This window comes from Corvus kubaryi, unplaced genomic scaffold (assembly GCF_017639235.1).
Source record: "Corvus kubaryi isolate FWS band 111438036 unplaced genomic scaffold, C.kubaryi_AGA036_p1.0 74, whole genome shotgun sequence".
NCBI classification, from domain to species: Eukaryota; Metazoa; Chordata; class Aves; order Passeriformes; family Corvidae; genus Corvus; species Corvus kubaryi.
Genome location: NW_024582061.1, coordinates 5,536,207 through 5,556,329, shown reverse-complemented (window position 1 = coordinate 5,556,329; position 20,123 = coordinate 5,536,207). Strand labels below are relative to the sequence as shown.

At 43.9% G+C, this 20,123-nt stretch overlaps 1 protein-coding gene across 3 annotated transcripts; it reads right to left on the bottom strand.

Annotated features, from left to right (window-relative positions):
* Window positions 1-495: 495 nt before the first annotated feature.
* Window positions 496-19,873, bottom strand: STYK1 (serine/threonine/tyrosine kinase 1). 3 transcript variants are annotated; one of them, XM_042051025.1, is made up of 12 exons: window positions 19,572-19,694; window positions 15,778-16,107; window positions 13,960-14,124; window positions 8,736-8,840; window positions 7,727-7,870; window positions 6,564-6,812; window positions 6,142-6,323; window positions 4,280-4,363; window positions 3,836-4,044; window positions 3,571-3,611; window positions 3,187-3,283; window positions 496-2,513 (listed from the first exon to the last, which is right to left on the bottom strand). In XM_042051025.1, exons 4-12 carry the CDS (start codon window positions 8,800-8,802, stop codon window positions 2,309-2,311), a joined length of 1,278 nt encoding a protein of 425 aa, XP_041906959.1. In that variant the 5' UTR covers window positions 8,803-8,840; window positions 13,960-14,124; window positions 15,778-16,107; window positions 19,572-19,694; the 3' UTR covers window positions 496-2,308. The 3 variants fall into 3 exon arrangements, with proteins under 3 accessions (XP_041906959.1, XP_041906960.1, XP_041906958.1); XM_042051026.1 differs by lacking the exons at window positions 13,960-14,124; window positions 19,572-19,694 and adding an exon at window positions 19,767-19,873 and having other exon boundaries at window positions 497-2,513; XM_042051024.1 differs by lacking the exon at window positions 13,960-14,124 and having other exon boundaries at window positions 497-2,513.
* Window positions 19,874-20,123: the final 250 nt, after the last annotated feature.

Genomic DNA, 20,123 nt, shown 5'->3' with positions numbered 1-20,123 from the left:
TGTTTTCAAGTGAGGGAAGAGAGAAGAGGGTGTTATTATTTTACCATGTGGAAAAGAAGATACCTCAATTCTCCAGGTCAGACTTACACCAACTGGTTTAGGAAGCTCCAGGTGGCAATTAGCCAACACCATGGGAAAAGTCAGAAAGCTGACCACTCCCTCTGGAATGGACTTTGCAATGTCCCAGTGTGTACAGTGGTCACACATGTGCTGTATGAACTCACATGACATTTATTTATGGAAGGAAACATCATTTCCTATAAAGCTTAAGTGACAAAAAAAACCAATTTCATTTCTGTCATTTTGCATTATAAAAAGGAAACTTCTCACCATTGTCTTTGGAAGAAGACCAACAAGTTTTGATGGAAACCAGAACAGAAAGAGCCATGCTAACTGGGGGGATGCTGAGTGAACACTGAATCCACTCTTCACACAGAATGGTAAAACTATTCCTTTAATGTGCATTTAGTGTTTTTTTCACAAGGATCTTTAATGCTCAAAGTGCCAAAATAATAAGAGGCAAAAAACCTTAAGGCACTCTCAAGTTTAGAAACCACAAACATAAGTGAGAAAATATTTCACAGAAGGATTCAACTTCTTTTTAAAAGAAAGCAGAATAGCCCCAACTTCCAGTGCCTCTAATTTTTTAGTCTGCATGTCCATTAAAATCAATGATCAAATAATTTCAGATGAGCTTTCGAGTACTCACCTGACCTGCACAGAAAGCACGCTCTCCATGAAGATGTGTGACATTTTATGTAACAGCTTCTGAATCCACAGACATGAAGGGTTTTGCTTTGTTTTCTTGTTGTTGTTGGGAAAGGAGGCATGGGGGTTGTTTGTCTGTGGGTTTGTTTGTTGGAATACAGTGCCCATTCTCCCACGGGAAACTACAGTATAAAGCACTGGAGAAATCCCAGACCTTTACTGACCACCCCAGCATATTCCCCAGGACATCTCCTCTTTAAAATACCCAACAGATGCATTTTCCTGGGACAGAAAGGATGGGGAAACATTTCCAGATACCTCATGGTGGGTTGACTCTGGCTGAATGGCAGGTGCCCCTCCAACCACTCTGTAATTTCCTCTTCTGAACTGGGCAGGGGAGAGAAAATATAACAAAACACCCCCAGGTCAAGATAAGGACAGCGAGAGATCATTCACCAATTACTGCTACGGTCAAAACAGACTCAACTTGGGGAAAATTAATTTATTGATAACCAAATTAGGAAGTATAATGAGAAATAAAACCAAATCTTAAAACACCTTCCTCCACTCCTCCCTTCTTCCCAGGCTCAGCTTCACTCCCAATTTCTCTACCTCTTCTCATCCAGCAGGGAGAATGGGAATTGTGGTCAGTTCATCTCACATTGTCTCTGCTGCTCCTTCCTCCTCAGGCAGAGGACTCCTCACACTCTTCCCCTGCTCCAGTGTGGGATCCCTCCACAGGAGACTAGGTCCTTCAGGAATTTCTCTAACATGAGTTCTTCCCAAGGGTTGTTTTTCATGAAGTGCTCCAGCATGACTCCCTTTCCATGGGATGCAGTCCTTCTCCAAAGAGGGCTCCTGTCTCCACAGATTCTGCCAGGACTCTGCTCCAGCACAGGCTTCCCTCCGAGTCACAGCCTCCTTCAGGCATCCCCCTGCTCTGGTGTGGGCTCCTCCAGGGGCTGCAGGTGGATCTCTGCACCCCCAGGCCCCCCAGAGGCTGCAGGGGCTCAGCTGCCTCTACATGGGCTGCACCATGGAATCTCGGGGGAATCTCAGCTCCAGAGCCTGGAGCAGGTCCTTCTTCTGCTTCTGCCCTGCCCTGGGTGTCTGCAAACTGTTCCTCTCACATTCACACTCCTCTCTTCCACCTGCTGTTGTGCAGTACTTTTAACCCTTTCTTAAATACATAATCACAGAGGTGCTACCAGTGTTGCTGAAGGGCTCAGCCTTGGCCAGCAGCAGGTCCATCATGGAACTGGGGGAAGCTTCTGGCATCTTCTCACAGAAGTCACCCCTGTAGTCCACCCCTTGCCACACAAACCTAACACACTCCTTTAACTCAAGTTTCTCGTTACATTTTCTACAGCTTCCTAAACACACTTTACTCCCAAATGACCACTGGCAGAATGATACCAACAGGTTGATTTAACAATAATGATAACAGTTTCTTGTGTCTGGCATGGAGGAGAGATTTTATACATGTTTGAAGAACAAAGGGATCCCTTCCAACATGCACACCTCATTCTGAGCTTGCAAAATATTTAGAAATGGAAAATTCTGCGACTTCTTCTCCTTTACCAAAACATAAAAGGGCCCTTCAGAGGATTGTGTATTCCCTCACTAGGCTGTGCACATCAACACCAGCAACATCAGCATAGAGTTCAGGCACCACTGGCTCTGGCACCTGCAGCACTGTGTGCCCATTGCTGGTCTTCATAGCTGTTTTCAGAGAGCACAAGAGGTGTGTTGGAGAAGGCCGGTGAGCTGCACTCCACTGCCAGCAGGACTTCATGATGCAGTACCTGTAAGGTGGAGAAGAACAAGAAGCACCAACACAAAGTTTTGCTACAGTCAAACCATCTCGTATTTAAAATGTCTGGAAAAATCCTCCTTTTCTCCTTCATGTGAAGTTCTTTCAATGACCCTTTGAAATTTGCAGCCACATAATGATGTATGGGCATGAAGCTGTTTGCCAGGATGTCAGCTGAGAGTATGGGAAATCCACTTTTGAAACAGCATTATGGAACGAAAAACTTCCAAATATTAAAAGAAACTATGTCTTCACACAAAGAAATGTACCTTAGATCTTCCCTGTGGATGCTTTGATCATTTCACAGAATATCCTACAACCTAGAGGAGAAAAATCATTCCACAGCAGTGATGCACCTTGCAAGGAAGCAGTGGAGCAGCAAAATGCAACGGCACTTAAGGAAACAGAAACAAGTGTAATTTTCAACAGAAGGAAACAGAAACAAGTGTCATTTTCAAAAGAAGGACAGAAGGGTTTTGGCCACAGAGGTTTTATGCAGCAGAACCCAGTAAGAAGATGTGGCAGACACAAATGTTCTCAGCTAACAGGTTACTCTTAGCATAGTCTAGACTTAGAAATCTTGTGTAAGATCTCGTTTTCTCTGTCTCATTTCCATTTAGCTCTGCCAATCTCATGTTCAATTGTTCATAAAGCAAGTGGCTTACATGGCTTGCTGGCAGCTCGAGGGCTGCTTCATAATGTTCTGTTTCTGCAGGTATGATAAGATGTCAGAAGTTGGCACCTCAGGATATGGTGGAGCACCTGGAAAGGCAGAAGGAGCAATGGTAGAAAACGCTATGGCAATGGTTGCAGATAGCAGCTTCTGTGCAAGACTGGCTTCCTGCCCTACCAAAATCTGGTTTTTTCCTACCACAGTTCACAATAACAGAAAGTTTAAAAGGAATCGGCAAGACTTTGCAAGCTGGAAAAAAACCAGGGTGCTTATTTAAATGGCCCAACTTTACATTCTAAAATTCGAGATTTTGGGTCTTGTTAATTTGCTGCTTCCTTACATATTTTTTTTTTTTATTATCATTAAGTCTTCTTACCTAATGTAATCATTTCATACAGTAGAATTCCAAAAGACCATCTGCAAGAAAAGTAAACAAAGCAAAGTTGTTTGCTGGCTTAAATACATAAAAACAACTAGGCATGGCCTGCAGACAGGAGAAAGTATGAGCTGTAAAAGAGGAGTGTTATCCAGAAACTAGATCTGCCTTCCTGTGAACTTCAGGACATGAAATGATACATAAAGGAATGAAAGAGACAGATCTGACAGACAGGTGAACTTCTAGTCCCAAAATGAAGCCATACATGTCTGCCTTGATGGTAGGGGGTTTGCTCAGGAGCCTCTCTGGTGCCTGCCACTTGACTGGCACTTTCCGTGTGACTGAGCTGGCACCATGTGTATGACATTCGTAGGCCAGGCCCAAACCACAGAGCTTAGCAGTGAAGTTGTGATGAAGAAGGACATTCCTGGCAGCAATGTCACCATGGAACAACTTCTTTTCTTCAAGATAAGCCTGGGAAATTGGAAAAGAAAGAAAGAAAACCAGATGATTTTAAAAGGAAATTTAATTGATATAAATCTTCACTGAGTATGCTTGTCTTCCACACTGTGCAGTAGAGGCATGTGCTCACCAACACAATGGAAGCATATTTTAACAAAGCCTTCATTCCCAGTGCTTAGGCCACCGTGCAAACTTGTGTTGCAATCAAGAAAGAATGAAAAAATGCAGCCAATGTGAGCAGACTTACCAGAGCTGCTGCAACCTGCTGTCCAACCTCATACACCTGCCTCTCAGTGAAGTCATAGGGGACACCATCCATTGCCATTACATCCTAGAGACAAGACAGGAGACCTTGGTTCAAACAAATGCCAAAGCAGTAGGGTAGTGGGGAATTTTTCCTTCTAGTCTATCGAACCTTATGCTCCTCCTCCTCACAATTGATCATAAACTGACTGCAATGTAAGAGGACATGGATGGGTGATGTTGATGGTGTGTTGAGTAAGACAAGTACACCAGAGACAACTGGTGGGAAAATTGAAAGGTGGGGAAAAATTCATAGGTTAGACAGAAATTGTCAGAATGACAGTGAGGAGTGACACTCCACACAGGTGAATGACAGATATACTATAAATTAGAATGCTGAGTAGAAAAGCGCATTTCTAACATATGAATGGCTACCTGAAATGAGACTAAGAGTCCATCTCTCATACTGCCCTGCCTGTAACAGTAACCCTAGCTGGATGCCCAGATGAGAAAAAGGTAGCACACAATGTTCTTCCTGGCATTTTACAGACCACAGATACCTTCTATTTAAAAACTTCCTGAGATGGTTATGGTTTCAGCATGTTCAGCAACCTCTGAAAGGCTACCTTCCATGATTGCATTCCGTCATGCCTTGACCTCATATGACGTTCCAGTATCCACAGCAGTCAGTGGCAAGACCTTCCATTAGTCAAACTCCTCACTTCATGGAGAACCAGCTCCATTTGTTTGTTTTGAACATGACATGTACTGGCTTTATTTGCTTCTGCTTGGACCTTCTGCTGAATAGGACAGGAAGCAATTCTACATTTAGAGTTTCAGATGTAAGAGTGATGGGTTTACACAGTAACACGGCAGAGTTTTGTCCCCATGTCTTTTGTAACAGGGAGTCATAAAATCACAGAATAAGCTGAGTTGGAAGGGACCCCCAAGGACCATCAAGTCCAACTCCTGGCCTTGCACAGGACATTTCAAAACTCCCACCCTGTCCCTGACAGCATTGTCTGAACACTCCTAGAGCTCAGCCAGCCTTGGAGCTGTGAGCATTCCCTGGGGAGCCTGGTCAGTGCCTGACCACCCTCTGGAGAAGAATATCTTCCTGCTATTCAATCTAAACCTCCCCTGATATTTGGGGTCTGTTTTAGCTTGCGTTAACATTTTCAATGGACTGAGTATTTTTATACTATCAGACCTCATCCCATCAGATTTTACTCCTCATCAGCAATGGGCAGACATGAAGCCATCATTCACATGTGAAATTTTAACCTGTGCATCATTTAATTTTTAACTATGCTGAATTTCATCTGTTCTTTTTATTGGCAAGTCTTTCAATCTTGGAAGATCCTTCTGCAATTCCTCTGGGTCAGCCCTTGCCTTTACTGGCTGGAACCATCAGCAAATATCATCATATCACTGTCACCCATTTTTAAGTTACTAATACATGCAGTGAACAGCACCATGTCCCAGATGGCTGACCTCCCTCCAGTGCAAGTACCAACCTTTCATCTTATATTCTATTTCCTGTCTCTTACCAATTTGTTATCCTCCCATGACCTTCCCCCTGTGTGGGAATTGTTCTGCTTTCTTAAAAGCATTTGGAGTGAGATGGGATTTAAAACTTTAGAAATTCGGGTGGCTGTATGAATTCACTTTAATTCCAGTGCCTGCTACGCCCTTCAGTGGTCTGCAAAGTAGGACCTTTGTGCAGAACTTCTTTGGGGTATGGAAATAGTTTTGAGTGATACAGAGGGATGCATGGAGAGATGAAAAGAATCATCTATGATTCATGGCTAGGTATGTACCTAAGGAATTTAAGAAGCTATTCTGTCATCACTTCTTTTGACTCACCTTCCGACATGTCCACAGAAATGTCAATAGGTCACCTAGAGACACATCTTCCATGATCATATAAAGTGGGAGCTGGTCTACACAACATCCAACCAATTCAACCAGGTTCTCATGATGGCCAAGATTTTGATGGAATTTAATCCTTCCCAAGAAATCCTTTATTTTCTGGGGACTAGCCAGGTCTTAAAGAACAAAAGAAAACAGATTAAAAACCAAACAACAAATGGAAGCAGCAAAGAACAGGTTGACAGCTAAAATCAACATGGTCAGCAATCTTTAATCCTACAAAGACATTCCTACAAGAACACCTCTGACCTACTACACTGAACATGTTCTTGCCAGTACTGATGGAAAAGCTCTACCCAGCATCATATCTGGGATACAGAGACTGTACCAAGGTGGATCCTGACCATGGGCCTTACCTTGCAAGGCTTTCAATACCACAGTCTTAGTCTTCCCAGAGCTCCCAGTTTCCAACTGTGCTCTGTAGATGCTCCCATAGGCACCATGTTTTATCAGCTGCAAGGTGCCTGGTGAGAGCTTCTCTCGTGGGATCTCTAATTCTTTTAGAGTCAAGGATGCAGAATTCAGAAGGCTCTCCACAGATGTCTCACTCAGCTGGATGTAGTGGTTCTCTGTTGAGCAGGGTTCCTGCTGGTTCTTTTTCTTCACTGATAAAAGCAAATACATATGACGCATAAAAACAGACAGATGAACTCTTGTAATAAGTGGCAATGCTCATCCTTCTATCCTCTTTAGTTTTTGCTCCACAGTGTTTTGGAAATCAGGGCAAAGTAAGGAACTGTTACTGTATCTTACTTATCCTGGCCCTTGAAAAGGAGAAAGAATTTATCTCCCCCTCTATTTGATAAAAAGACATAACCAGTCTAGAAATTTCTCCCATGTTTAACTACATAACCTTTATAGGTAAGACACATTTGGACTTCATTCCCATGTGCTCAAGCAACGAACATTTTCTTTTATTACCAGTTCTCAATTATTTCTCTTAATATAGGCTCAAGAGGCTTTTTTCCCCTCTGCATACCCAAAATTAATTCAGAACTGTATTCTCATTTCCACACAGCCACATATGTATCAACAAACCTTCCCCTACCTCTTCACCAGTCCCTGTTCTACTTCATGTTGTCTCCATAGGGAGACAGCAGTTTGAAATTAAATTTCTTAAATGGCAGTATAGAAAATGGATTAACTAGGTATGATCTACATCAAAACTACTATCATTCATAACTACCCCAGTAAAACTCTCCTTGCAGCAGCCTCCAGGAAGCTGTTACATAAATACACTTTGCAGCTCTTGTGATGCTACCACAGCACATCAAACAGCCTACATTGTATGTTGCTTTCGATTTTCTCAGATCCATCTATACTACAGATTCCACTACTGTTGCTGCAAAGTGGAATAAATCAGGGTTCCCAATTTTTCTAATATTTACTGGATTGCTGAATACCACTCAGGATCCTCATAAATGGTTTTGCCTAACAGCTCAAGCAATGGGGAAATGGAATTGACTTCTAGCCAGCGAAACCACTACTCTTTCCTCTGGTTGAAAACCACTTTTTTTACCTTGTGTTCCAGCTGGTGCTGATTGCTCCTGCTTTGCTCGCAGGCCGCGGCAGTGGAGCCACAGGATTACAGTGAGCACAATGACAAAAAGTCCCACCAGGAGAACTGGGACAACGATCACTTCCGTTTGATATTCACGCACAACTAGCAGCAGAGAAAGAAAATGCAAACCCAAGGAATAAGCAGCACATTGGTTCTGTATAACCATGCAGCAACAATCCATTTCAGTAACTTTCAACACCAAAAGTGTGTGTTCCCTCCTCTGCTCCTTGGGATAGCAACTGGACACTGTTAGTGCTGCCACCCTATTTTTCAAAGGTGCTGAGCACCTAAACTGCATGAAATCACTGACTCCCACACCTAAGGTCACTCATTTAGATGCCTTAATATGGAGGCCAGAAATTGCAGCCATTTGAAGTACCATCCACCAGTGAAACAGAAATGGCACTGGCAGCAGGACAGCAGGGAGATGGGAAGGGCTGGATATTGCTATGTCATCACAAATACATGTGCAATTACAGCTCCAGCTCCTTCCAGTAAAATTACACAGAGCATTTTAAAGGAAACAGAGTGGTCACCTTTGGAATTTGACTGAAAGACATTGCAATTAGCAAGGCTTGTGAAGGTAACTATCTTTCTCATGTCCCCCAGATGTGGAGGTGGTCAAGACCATTTTTTCAGTTCCCAAAGATGGCAGAAAGTAGCGAAATCAAAATCTCACAAAACTGGTCCTTTGGAAAGCTGCAGGGAATCTTTAATGACTGCTGTACACCTCATTCAAAGTAGAAATTCCTTAAAATGGCTGAAATTATGTGAGATGAATCCTGCCACAGAGCCTGCATCCCCATAAACATTTCTCCCCTGAAACACAATGCAGGGAAAGTGCCATCAAGTCTTTCTGTGTGGACTGGGGTGCAGGTGGAGGAGAAGAAAGGGCTTGGTACACTTAGTGAGGCTGGCCTTCCTGCCCAGCATGTGAAAGCTTATTAAAGGAAGGTGTGAATCTTACCACATAGCCTGTCATTGCTATTGCACTCCAGCAGCATCCGTGAGAGTCTTTTCATGTCCCCTGCCATGATCAATTAAAAACAAGCAGGTCTCCAATCCCCACCTCCTGCACAGACGTAAAGAATAGCAACAAAATTTATTGGGAGAAAGGATGATGATGAAACAACAAGTGAAGTGAATATGGAGCTTTCTGCCCCTTACAATCAGTCGTTGCATGAAGCAGCATGCTTCATGGGATTTGGAGGTTTAGAGAATGGCACAGGACATCCACTATCACATCCTATGGATGATGCACTGCATGACTAGAGAGCATTTAGGGATAAGCTTGTTCTACAGCACTTCATAAACAAATGAGGACCCCTAGGCCTAAATGGCATATGTACAAAAATCCATAGTTACAAACCTAATTACATTTAAAGAACAGCTAATACACTCCTAGCTAACACACTTTTTAGATGCCAGAATGGCTCAGCATTTTATCTTCTGGTCCATTACAAGTGAACAGATCAGCAGCATGCATTGAAAATGTCATTCTTGACTACAGTCCTTGCCACAACTCCTACTGTTGCTGCACAAAGAGAAGGAGAAAAAAGAGTTGTCATTAGGGTTCTCTGGTACCAACTTCTGAGCACTGCCACATCTGTAGGTATTCTGAAGCACAACATCTGCAACTCTTCTGCATTTGCAGCTGAAAATCCAGATGCAAGCATGCACCTTGTTCAGTCACTGATTCTTACAAATATTGCTAAAATTTAAGACTTAACAGCTTCGCAAACAGTATCATCTAGAATATTTTATAGGAATTGTGACTTTTACCCTGTAAGTACCTATTTTGTTTTCAGCTGTAAGTTTAAGGCAATTAACCTCAGTGGCAAATATAGGGCATTGATTTTTATGGAATTTGGTGATTAAACATTTAACAGAGTTTGTTCTCATGCTTAAAATTAATGAGTGAAATTATTCTTTACCAGCTGCACAACAGAGGCAGTAGAGGAAAACAGAATATATCTGTGCTTTAAGGTATCACAAAAAGTCTGTTTCCTTTTTTTTTTTAATTTCATTCTTAATATGCTAGCAAATTTACCTGGTTCCAAAGTGTGGCTACACCATGAATCCAGTCAAAGGAGTAATAACCCAGCAATAATATCAAGTTTTTCAGGTACACTCTGAAAGCAAGCACACTAAAATAACCCACCTCACCTCTAACACACACACACACTTAGACACAAATACACAGGAGCAGTCCTGGCTTCCTTCATTCTCAGGTACACACAGACTTTAGGACCATTAGCCAGCAATCATATTGTATAATCTAAGTCATGAACAGTCCAAGCTCCATCTTAAAACTTGCTAATGGCTTTGTACAGGTGCTTACCAGAAATGCACACTAGCATTTAAACACCCTGCATGCACAGGCACACAGAAGCACACACACTGCAGTTTGTGCTTACAGAGAGAGCAGCAAAGATCCATGTGAAAAAGCTCTGACACAGCAGCCATGTCTACACTGGTCCCTGGCTGTAAAAAGGATTCCTCCCTACTCCTTTATACACCTCCCAGCAGTGATGCCAGTGGGTGGCACCCATGTTTTCCAACCACACTCAGGGCAGAACTATGGGATCCAGGAATGAAAACACTGGCAGCCATTGGCACTTTATTTGCCCTGGCACTCCTACTGCTGCTTTTGCTTGTGGAGGTGTTATCACTGGAAAAACTTGACTAGAGAAGCCCATTTACACTATGTGTCTGTCCTCTTGCAAAACTCAGCAAGCAGAAAAAGAAGTTGTACTCAGTAAGATAATTCTGAAGTACCTTTCAGAGCTACTTTTCAGGTCAAGAGCAAATAAATTCCTGTACTAGGCTGTTTCTGCAACTTACGTTTTTAAGTCACGTTATTGCAGCTCTTACATTTCTATCCTCACAACGAGAATGGTAACTGAGAAATCCACAGAACTCACGTAATACATTGAATATTTTTTGCAATGGGAGACACATGAAAGTTATGTGGAACTAACACGTTCATGTGCATACTCAACACAGAGCAGGACTACTGACAGTGCTCAACTAGTTATTTTATTAGATGAAGACAGATTTCCAGCACCAAGCCAGCGGAGGGGGCAAAAATACCTTAAAAGGTTCAAAACCTGTACCTCACTGGCATTCTGATTTTCCTTGCCTGTGTGTTACACTGTACCAAAATCAGTGCTGTCTAGATCATGTGCACACATACACTGTGTTACTCCAATTTAGAATTTGCATTAGAGAATTTGTGCAATTTCAACTGAATGTCAGCTTATTTATTCCACTGGTTTTTTTAATACCCTCTTACCCAGACTGAATTCCACTCACTGGAATTCCTAGAACCATAGAATCATTAAGGTTGGAAAAGACCATTAAAATTACCAAGTCCAAAAGTCAGCCCAGCACCACCACCACGTTCACTACTAAACCATGTCCTCATGTGCCCCATCCACAGGTTTCTTGTACATTTTCAGGGATGGTGACTCCACCAGCTTCACTGGGAAGCCTATCCCAATGCTGAATGACTCTCAGCAAAGAAATTTTTCCTAATATAAATATCTCCTGACACAATTTGAGGCTGTTTCCTCTCCTCCTGTCCCTTGTTCCACGGGAGCAGAGCCCGACCCCCCCTGGTTGCCCCCTCCTGTCAGGGAGTTGTGCAGAGCCAGAAGGTCCCCCCTGAGCCTCCTTTGCTCCAGGCTGAGCCCCTTTCCCAGCTCCCTCAGCCCCTCCTGCTGTTCCAGACCCTTCCCCAGCTCAGTTCCCTTCTCTGGACACGCTCCAGCCCCTCAATGCCTTTCCTGTCCGGAGGGGCCCAGAGCTGCCCCAGGATCTGAGGTGTGGCCCCAGCAGTGCCCAGCACAGGGGACAGTCACTGCCCCGGCCCTGCTGCCACCCCATGGCTGGCACAGCCCAGGTGCCATTGGCCTCTTGGCCCCCTGGGCACACCTGGGCTCATGTCCAGCCGCTGTCCCCAGCAGCCCCAGGGCCTTTCCCAGCTTTCCAGCCCCTCTGCCCCAGCCTGGAGCTGCAGGGGGTTGGTGTGACCCAAGGGCAGGACCCAGGACCTGGCCTTGTTGACCCTCAAATCACTGGCCTGGGCCCATGGATCCAGCCTGTCCAGATCCCTCTGCAGAGCCTTCTGACCTTCAACCTGAACCCAAAGCCTGATGTCCAAGCCAAATACACAACAAAGACCATGGTACCTAAAAATAGCAGAAGCCGCTGCTCTTAGACAATGGGAAGTACAAAGCAAAACCTTAGCAGAAGTTAAACTGCAGTCACCAGCATTTGCAAACTGCTCCCAGCAGACTCCTTGGTGCACTGCATGTGGCACAGCAGTGCCACAGCCCGGCAGCAGGGACAGGTTAATCAGCCCCCATACCTGCCCCACACCGACACTGCTCCTCTGCACACATCTGCCAACAGGATGAACACCTGGGGAAAGGTGGCATTTTGTTTCCACCCACGTTTGCTTGCCAAGCTGTTCTGCTGCCCTGGCAATTGAGACAAAGCACAGAGGGCAACAGAGGGACAGGAATAAGCAGCTAGAAGATGGCAGCTGTGAAGGCTGCTTAAACCAGTTCGGGAAGCCCAAATACTGAATGTGAATGTAGCTGAGCTGAATTAAGTGCTCACCAATACCAAAAGAAGGGATTATCTCTTCTCTCTGCTGTCTTCTCATTGCTTGTTTTGCTCTCAGTTGTGCAATTCATCACATGGTAAACTGATTCAAACCACTAACCCAGCAGGAAAAATTCACTGCTCTTTTGCCATGGTGATTTCCTGCCATTTTAGTGGTCAGTATTAGTCAGGGGTGAATGGCTAATTCATCTAAAGCTGCACTGTGAAACCACTCCCTGTGTCAGCACAGATCCACAGGCACTCTGTGCCAGCAGAAGCCTTACCATGATTTTTCCAGTCCTCTGTCATTCATTCTCACATGTATACTGTCCCCTTAGCAATAGCAGAAGCATTCACATGGCAGTGTGGTAAACTGAACCAGGAAGGTGATCTGCCCTAAAATAATCAATCCTCTCTCACATTTTATGGCCTTGAAGTTCCCATCAGGCTCAAATTATCCTATTTAAAGTGCCAGGACTAAGACTTAAGAAGCCTGAGTGACAAACATTGTGGTGAAGACTGAAAAGAAAAATATCAAGACTTATATGCCCATGGAATATATGGGAACAGACAGCTTGAATACTGCCCACACAGAAGCTGCCTGCTGTTTGCTCCTGCCATGTTCAGGAGAGTAAGTTGTCCATATTCACAGCAAATACACAGTTTTGCCACTGAAGATGTCTGACTTGCGGCTACCAGCAGTTCCCATCATCAGTGCAAACGTCTAAAGCCTTGTGTAATGATTAGCTAAAGGTCTAAAGAAACAGCTGATTAATTTTATATGACAAAAATATAGGCTAAGATTAATTTGGATCTTCATTAGACCCTTTAAAAAGTGCTATGAGCTGATATGGAATTAATGTAGTTATTTCTCCAGACATCCTGTCCCACATTAACTACACACCACTTTATTACAAAAATACTCTTACACTTGTTTTTCATGCACTAATTGTGAGGACCAGCTGTAACACAGCTACAGGCACATAAAGAGCAGCTGAGTAATTCAGTAACTTCAGTCCCACACTGCCTGACTGATAAAAGACAAAATAAATCCTTAAACATGATGTCTTCTACTTAATTTCTTGCAGTGGCAGAACCTTGCTCTCCAGCTTTTCCAGTTACCATTTCACTGCTGCTTTTATTATTTCCCTCCTCTTTTATCTGACCTTTGAACACGGTCAACAGTCAAGGCTTTGGCAACTGCTCTGCACAAGCGTACTGTGCTGGCTGTGCAGTGGGAAGGGAGAGGAGCTACCAGGGAATTGCAGGAGCCAGAACAGCAGGAAACCACCAGGTGTGGCAGGTTGTGGACATTGAATGTGAGGGAAGAGGGAGAAGCAAAGCACCATTGTAAAGCAAACAGTGAAAAAGAGATTTTTTTTTTCCCCTGCCATGTCCACTGTTTACTAAAAGCAGCATTCAAACCAAATAAAAAACGAGCCTGACAGGTTTCAGCCATGCATTTGTTAGACTACATATTCTGTCTCTTCTGCCTGCAGAAGACCTTAGTGACTATTTCCAGCAGCCTGGCAGACCACGACATCTTTGCAAGGTTTTCCTGGCCCCTGGAGTCATCTCATCTCTCACTGCAAGGCACATGTGGGTACCAAGCAGCATCTTCAACTGTGAGAATGGGAAATTCTGACCAGCCACACCAGAGTCACTTCTGTCCTTGTAAAGAAGGTCTCAGCTATAAAGACTTAGTAGTATAACTCACTTTTGAAACAGCTGGTAGCTGTAACACCCTGTAAGAAAACAAAGTGTTTCAAAAATCACATACAGAGACACAAGATTGGTCCAAAAATTTGAGTATCAAACCTATGCTAGCTGCTACAGAGGCATAATAAGGGAGTGAAAGAAAATTAGCCTGACCACTTTGGAAAAGCTAGACCACGGAGAAAACAGCAAATAATGAGGCCCATGCTGCTATTTGAGCAGGTGGTTACTTAGGGCAAACTTGGCTCCTTTTCAATACAGCAGAAAAAACAGGCAAAGTTAACAGTCACTACTGCACTGAGAAACGATTCAGGAGGACTCAGTGCTGCTGTGCTTTTATGCTAAAAATGTTAGTCCTAACTGGCACCATTTCATTTCAGTGGAGATATGCAGGTTCTTATGGTGCTAGGTTTTGCTTAAACTCAGATCATCTAAAAAAATTAATTTATTTGTGCTGCACAAGGAAATCTAAGTACAGAAGTGTGAAATAGTACAGAAGCTGAATGGAGATTAAGACAAAAATATTTCTTCTAATACAGACATGGCCTACTATAGTTTCTGGAAAATTAACAGCCATCTTGATCACTCCCACTGAGTTAAGGCCACTGAAAGTAATTCCTCACAGGTAATCTGCAGAATAAATCAAAATGATAAAAAACCCCTGAGGAATACATTAAGCTGAAGCCCGTAATGAGTGGGCTGTTAAAAGTCTAGAGGCCAAACTTTCAACAGCACACTCTCACCTATGGCTTCCTTTTAAGAAGTCAAAATCATACTCTACTTTTGAAAATGTCTCCCTGCGGACTGATCTCTGATTTAGCTGGTAGCTGCCTGGACTAAGCCTGTATCATACCCCAGCACAAATACAGAAATTCTGAAAAACTGTGACAGAACGTGAGAAGAATGAAGGACTTTTTTTTCCAAAGGACCATGCATACATATAGCTCTTATTGTACAAAACCTACTGTGTGATAACAATATTGCATGACATCACATTGCTGCTTAATGACTTAAGAAATCCAACAAAAATCTGCTTTCATAAATTCACAGCCACTTGAAGCTGTGTAAACAACTTTAGTTTCAGTCTCCCAAGTTCTGGATGTTTCTTGGTGGATTTAACACAGATTTTGTTTATAATTTAATCAGTAGCTCATGCACACACAGGTAAATACAGGAAAATCTAGATATCTGCACCACCTCAGGTTGGAGTTCACTGCCCTATAATCAAGCAACAGTGATGGGAGTAAAATGGTAATTAGTCTTGAATTCAGCCCTAGGCATGTATTACTTAACTAAAGACTGGACATATTTATACACACATGCATAGCATCACCCTGTTTCAGTGAACTGAGACTAATTTTTACAAAACTTAATTACCTTGTTAACTTCTTCCTCTTTAAAAAATGCCTATGAGCTATTTCAATCAAATCAGCCAGCATGTACAGGACATCCCTCTTTTATTTTTTTCTCAAAACCCCAATACCATTATGATCACAGAAATGACTATAAGCAGCTTCACTACAAGCAGTAAGCACAGGCACATATGTACATGCACACATACACAGACACACAGACTTTACAGTACAGCTACCTTCTAATTCAGATCACATTTATGTTAATGAAAGTCTTTTAAAAATAAATATTCATGGTTTGATCCTCCAGAAGTGCTTTCTCTCACTTACCTGAATGACACCACTTCCCTTGCCCTGCGGTTGTCTTCTCCTGCTGCGAGTTCCCAGTTTGTGAGGCCACTCCCAATAACGCTGATGATTACCTTGGAACGGCTGTAATTCTTATGACTAAGTTCCTCCTCACTGATTTTTCTACTCCAGTCCCGCCCAGCTTCAGTTCTTTGCTTCTCTAGGTCTTCTCAGCTGTCTCCCCAGGGATGTCCAACACACAGCTGACAGGAAGGCACACACTTGCAGAACGGGTCTGCCTGGCTTCCACACACCAGCTGCTCATGGGCTGACTACAGAGACAGGCACAGCAAGGAGCCCTCGGGCATGCACCTGCAGTGGAATTTGAAAGGCAGACCAAAACAGACCAAGAAGGATAGGTTATGTAATAAACAGAATTCATACACTTCTGGTTACAGGTTCATGTTGGAAAAAAATGGGCTCTTGGAACAGAAAATCTGTACAAAACCCCCAGGACTCCAGAGGCTGAAAAAGTCTTCCATTGGGAACACAGTGTGCAAATGAAGAAAGAGATACAAGACTAACAATTATCAAAACACACTACAGCAGAGAGCAGGAACACAGGGTTTTTTCACATTCTGCCTTGCCCCTTGGTGTCCCTCCTGCTCAGGCTGTCTATGCATTCTGCCAGCATTTTGGAAAATGGCTGGAGCCCTGTCATCAGCTTCCCCCTGCCCTTTCCTCACACCATCCTGAGCTCCCCAACCAGACTGGACAATATTCCTGAATTTTCCTGTGACCTTTTACTGGCCACGATGCCCTTGGGGTCTCCACTGTGCTCTGCTGGTATCCTCAGCAGCCAGAGGGTATAATCTTCATTGCATCTCAGCATTTTAGTTCTGGGGGCTTTCTTCCCAACTAACCCATGCATGCAAGTCCCACCTGTTGGTCTGCCCTCCCCTATCACTGATAAATCTTGTGTTAAGAGTTTTCAATTCATGAGTCCTGGTTATATGAGTCTCCACAAGATTATTTGCTTACCTACTTCATAGGAGTTAGAGGCAGTTGCATTTCAAGAGTAAGCAACATGAGACCTACTTCTTGTTGAGAGACAAACTTTATTTCACAGTCAGCAACTTGATGCATGTGGCTTTGGGAAGATGCAGCAGATGGTGTGATCTCTGCCAACTGTTTTAGCCAAACTCAACTACTCCTCTTAACATTTTGGTGCTGCATATAATCATGTTGTTGTGGGGAAAATTTTAGCTGTGGAACCATCAATAGTTTGGGTATCAAAAGACAATAGTTAATTTAAGAGAGACTTCTCCTTAGCATTATTCTTCTGGCTGGCATTTACTACCCATGTGTGCAAAATGGTGAAAACCAGGAGTGATTTCTTCATTGCTTTGATCTCTCTACAGAGACTGGCAAGAGTGGGCAAAATAGCATCAGTGAAATAGTCCTGTGATATGGATTTTTATCCCCTGAGAAACCAGGAGAGACATCTTCTAGACTAAATATTTTCTCAGATTAGAAAGATCACTTCAGGTGCAGAGTGTAGGTTTAGACTCTGGCTTCAGCTTCCCTCCCATTCTGGTACTAACCTGCATTGACTCTGCAGTATTTCCTCCAAGAAGGAGCAGGGGATGTGTCTTACACCTCATTCTCCACTAAACAGTAGGTAAAATGCAAATAACAGTTCCTCATTCAAATGAGTTACACTCCACAGGCACCTTCCTCAAGGGCACCTGGGAAAACCTATTCAGATTCCTGTTTAAAAATATGACAACTGAAAATCTTCCCCTTCTTTCAGTTTCTACACCTCCCTACTGTGGAAGAGAGTGTGAAAGGCAAAGGGTTAAATATTCAGGGTAAGCATATGCAAAAGCAGCAATGGCTGCTGCTTTTCATTTCCCCCACCAGTCCCTCAGTTGTGCTCCCAGTCTGACTGGTTGGATAAGGTATTTTAATGGTTCAGAGTTCAAGCTTTGGCCTATATAATCTTCCTCATTCATCAACAAGCCTTTCCCCCTGTTTAGTAAAGTGACAAAAGTCATTTATTGTCCTGTGAAAAACAGACTTTTCCTGCTTCGTCTTGTGTTGTATGTGCATCCACAAAGAAAACATTGCCTGTTTAACATCCTCTATCCTTCTCTGCTTTTTCCTTATGATTAAGCACACTGAAAGGCAGCAGACTGGCAGTCTTATTAACATAACCATCCCCTTTATCTCCAGGACAGCTACAGCACACCTACAAACCATCCTAACCACACACCTGCTGCACCATAGCCTCAAGATGGGGTTCTGGGATTAAGCAGTAAAGTTCTTGACTTACTTTCACATTCTAATATAAGACTTAAAACTGTGGCTTATAGCTGATAGACTGTGAGTGATCTTTTGGTCAGCTTAAGCCCATAAGGGCAAAAACCCAGAAGATAAGGGGCTAATGTGTAAGTCACAAACAGCAACAGCCAGATGGCTGCAGAGCCAGCCAAGGATTGTGGCTAATACCAAGAATTGTTGGTAAGAACCCACTGTGAGAAAGAACAAAATGTGGCTGGGAAAGGGGCCATGGGGAGGAAGGGCAGGACTTTTCTGTGACAAACATCCTTGATGTAGTTTCTGCAGATAAGCACAACATGGCACAGTAAAGGAATAATCTAAAAGTGAAAAAAACCTCTTATCATTATCCCAAGTCTCTGTTTTGCCTCATGACCTTTGCCTCTCACGGTAGCAGGTTTTCTTAATCATGAAAAATTACAAGCCTATTTTTTTTTTTAATGGCAATTCTATTGTGATTTTTCAGTTCATTCCTGCAGCATTTGTTACTTAAAATTTCCAAAGGTAGCACTATATGAAAAGAAACAAAGTAGAAAACTGAAATGACCTAGTGATTAGGCATCAATCTTCATCAGCCAGCTGAAGGTCCAGTAATTCGCTAGCACTTCCTCTATTCACAGATTTTACTCAACTGCTTTTGAACTCCTGCAAAACTTTAGCAACACAATGCTCTATGGTAAATTATACAGCATTCATGCGACTTGGGTGAATAAATACTTTTGTTTATTTTGAAGACGGATTCTTATCTTCAAACCAGCTACTCAGTTGGCAGTGAAATGAGTGGTGGTTGCTAAGTGATGAGCAAGTTTGCTGTATAATGAGAATACTAATATACCAAGTAATTTAAAAACAGGACTAAGTTTGTGTTTGTGTGGATGAAAAAGGAGAACAAGAGACAGCCCAAACCATTCAAGGTTTGGATATTGATCTGGAATGAGACATGACTTGGAGCATGGACAATTCAGAAATGGGACTTAATCCTCACTCTGCTATAAACCAGATAATTCCTAGTATCAGCAGACTCTTGACAAACTTCTGAGTCTCGTTGCTTTCTCTCCAGAAGATTTCTAACCTGGTTTTGCCTAGTCCTGCAAACACCTTCTCCAGTATTTTTTTTTTTCGTGGAAGCAAAGATCATAGAATCACAGAAGAATTTGAGAAGGGAATTTTAAAGACCATCCAGTTTCAACCCCCCTGCCGTGGGCAGAGACACCTTCCACTTGTCCATACAGCCTGACCCTGAACACTTCCAGGGATGGGCATCCAGAACTTTCTCAAGGCAACCTGTTCCAATGTCTCACCATCCTCACTGCCAAGTATTTTTTTCTTTCTATCTAATATAAACCTACTCTCTTCAGCTGTGAACACGCTGCTCCTCGTGCTGCTATTGCCGACCTTGCTCTGACATCTCCCTCTATCCTGAAGGCGGGGCGAGACTCCCTGAGAAAAGCAGCAGAAACACCACCCAGCTTTCAAACTTAGGGGTTAACGTGTACCTTCGGCGTTACTTTCAGGAAAGTTCCTGAAACCACCCCGGCCCATCGGGAGCGGCCGGTCCCGCCACGGCTTCAGCTCCTGCGGCTCGGGGGCGGTGCGGGGCCGGGGCCGGGGCCGGGGCCGGGGCCGGGGCCGGGGCCGGGGCCGGGGCCGGTCCGTGCTGCAGGCGGGGCCGTGGGCAGGGAGGACTTTACCTTCTCTGCTGCGGCCGCTGGCGGCGAGCGCCCGGCCGGGCAGGGGCCGAGGGGACGCGGCGATACCCGGCCCGGCCCCGGCGGCGCGGGAGACCGGCGTGGTCCTGTTTGACATTCTCTATCCGTGTCTGCTTTTTCCTTATGATTAAGCACACTGAAAGGCAGCTGACTGGCAGTTTTATTAACATAACCATCCCCTTTATCTCCAGGACAGCTATTACACACGTAGAAACCACCCAAACCACACACACGGCTCGGTCCGTGATGCCGCACAGAGCCGGCCACGGCGGCGCTGGAAGCGGGGCAGGAGGGACGCGGAGCCGGCACACGGTGCCAGGACACAGGCACAGCGCGGGG

Coding starts and splice junctions, on each gene's coding strand:
- STYK1 (XM_042051026.1), bottom strand. CDS start 8,802: ATGGCAGGGGACATGAAAAGACTCTCACGGATGCTGCTGGAGTGCAAT. Junction 6,813..7,726: donor AGCACCAGCTGGAACACAAG/GTAAAAAAAGTG, acceptor TGCTTTTATCAG/TGAAGAAAAAGAACCAGCAG. Junction 6,324..6,563: donor GGTATTGAAAGCCTTGCAAG/GTAAGGCCCATG, acceptor TTGTTCTTTAAG/ACCTGGCTAGTCCCCAGAAA.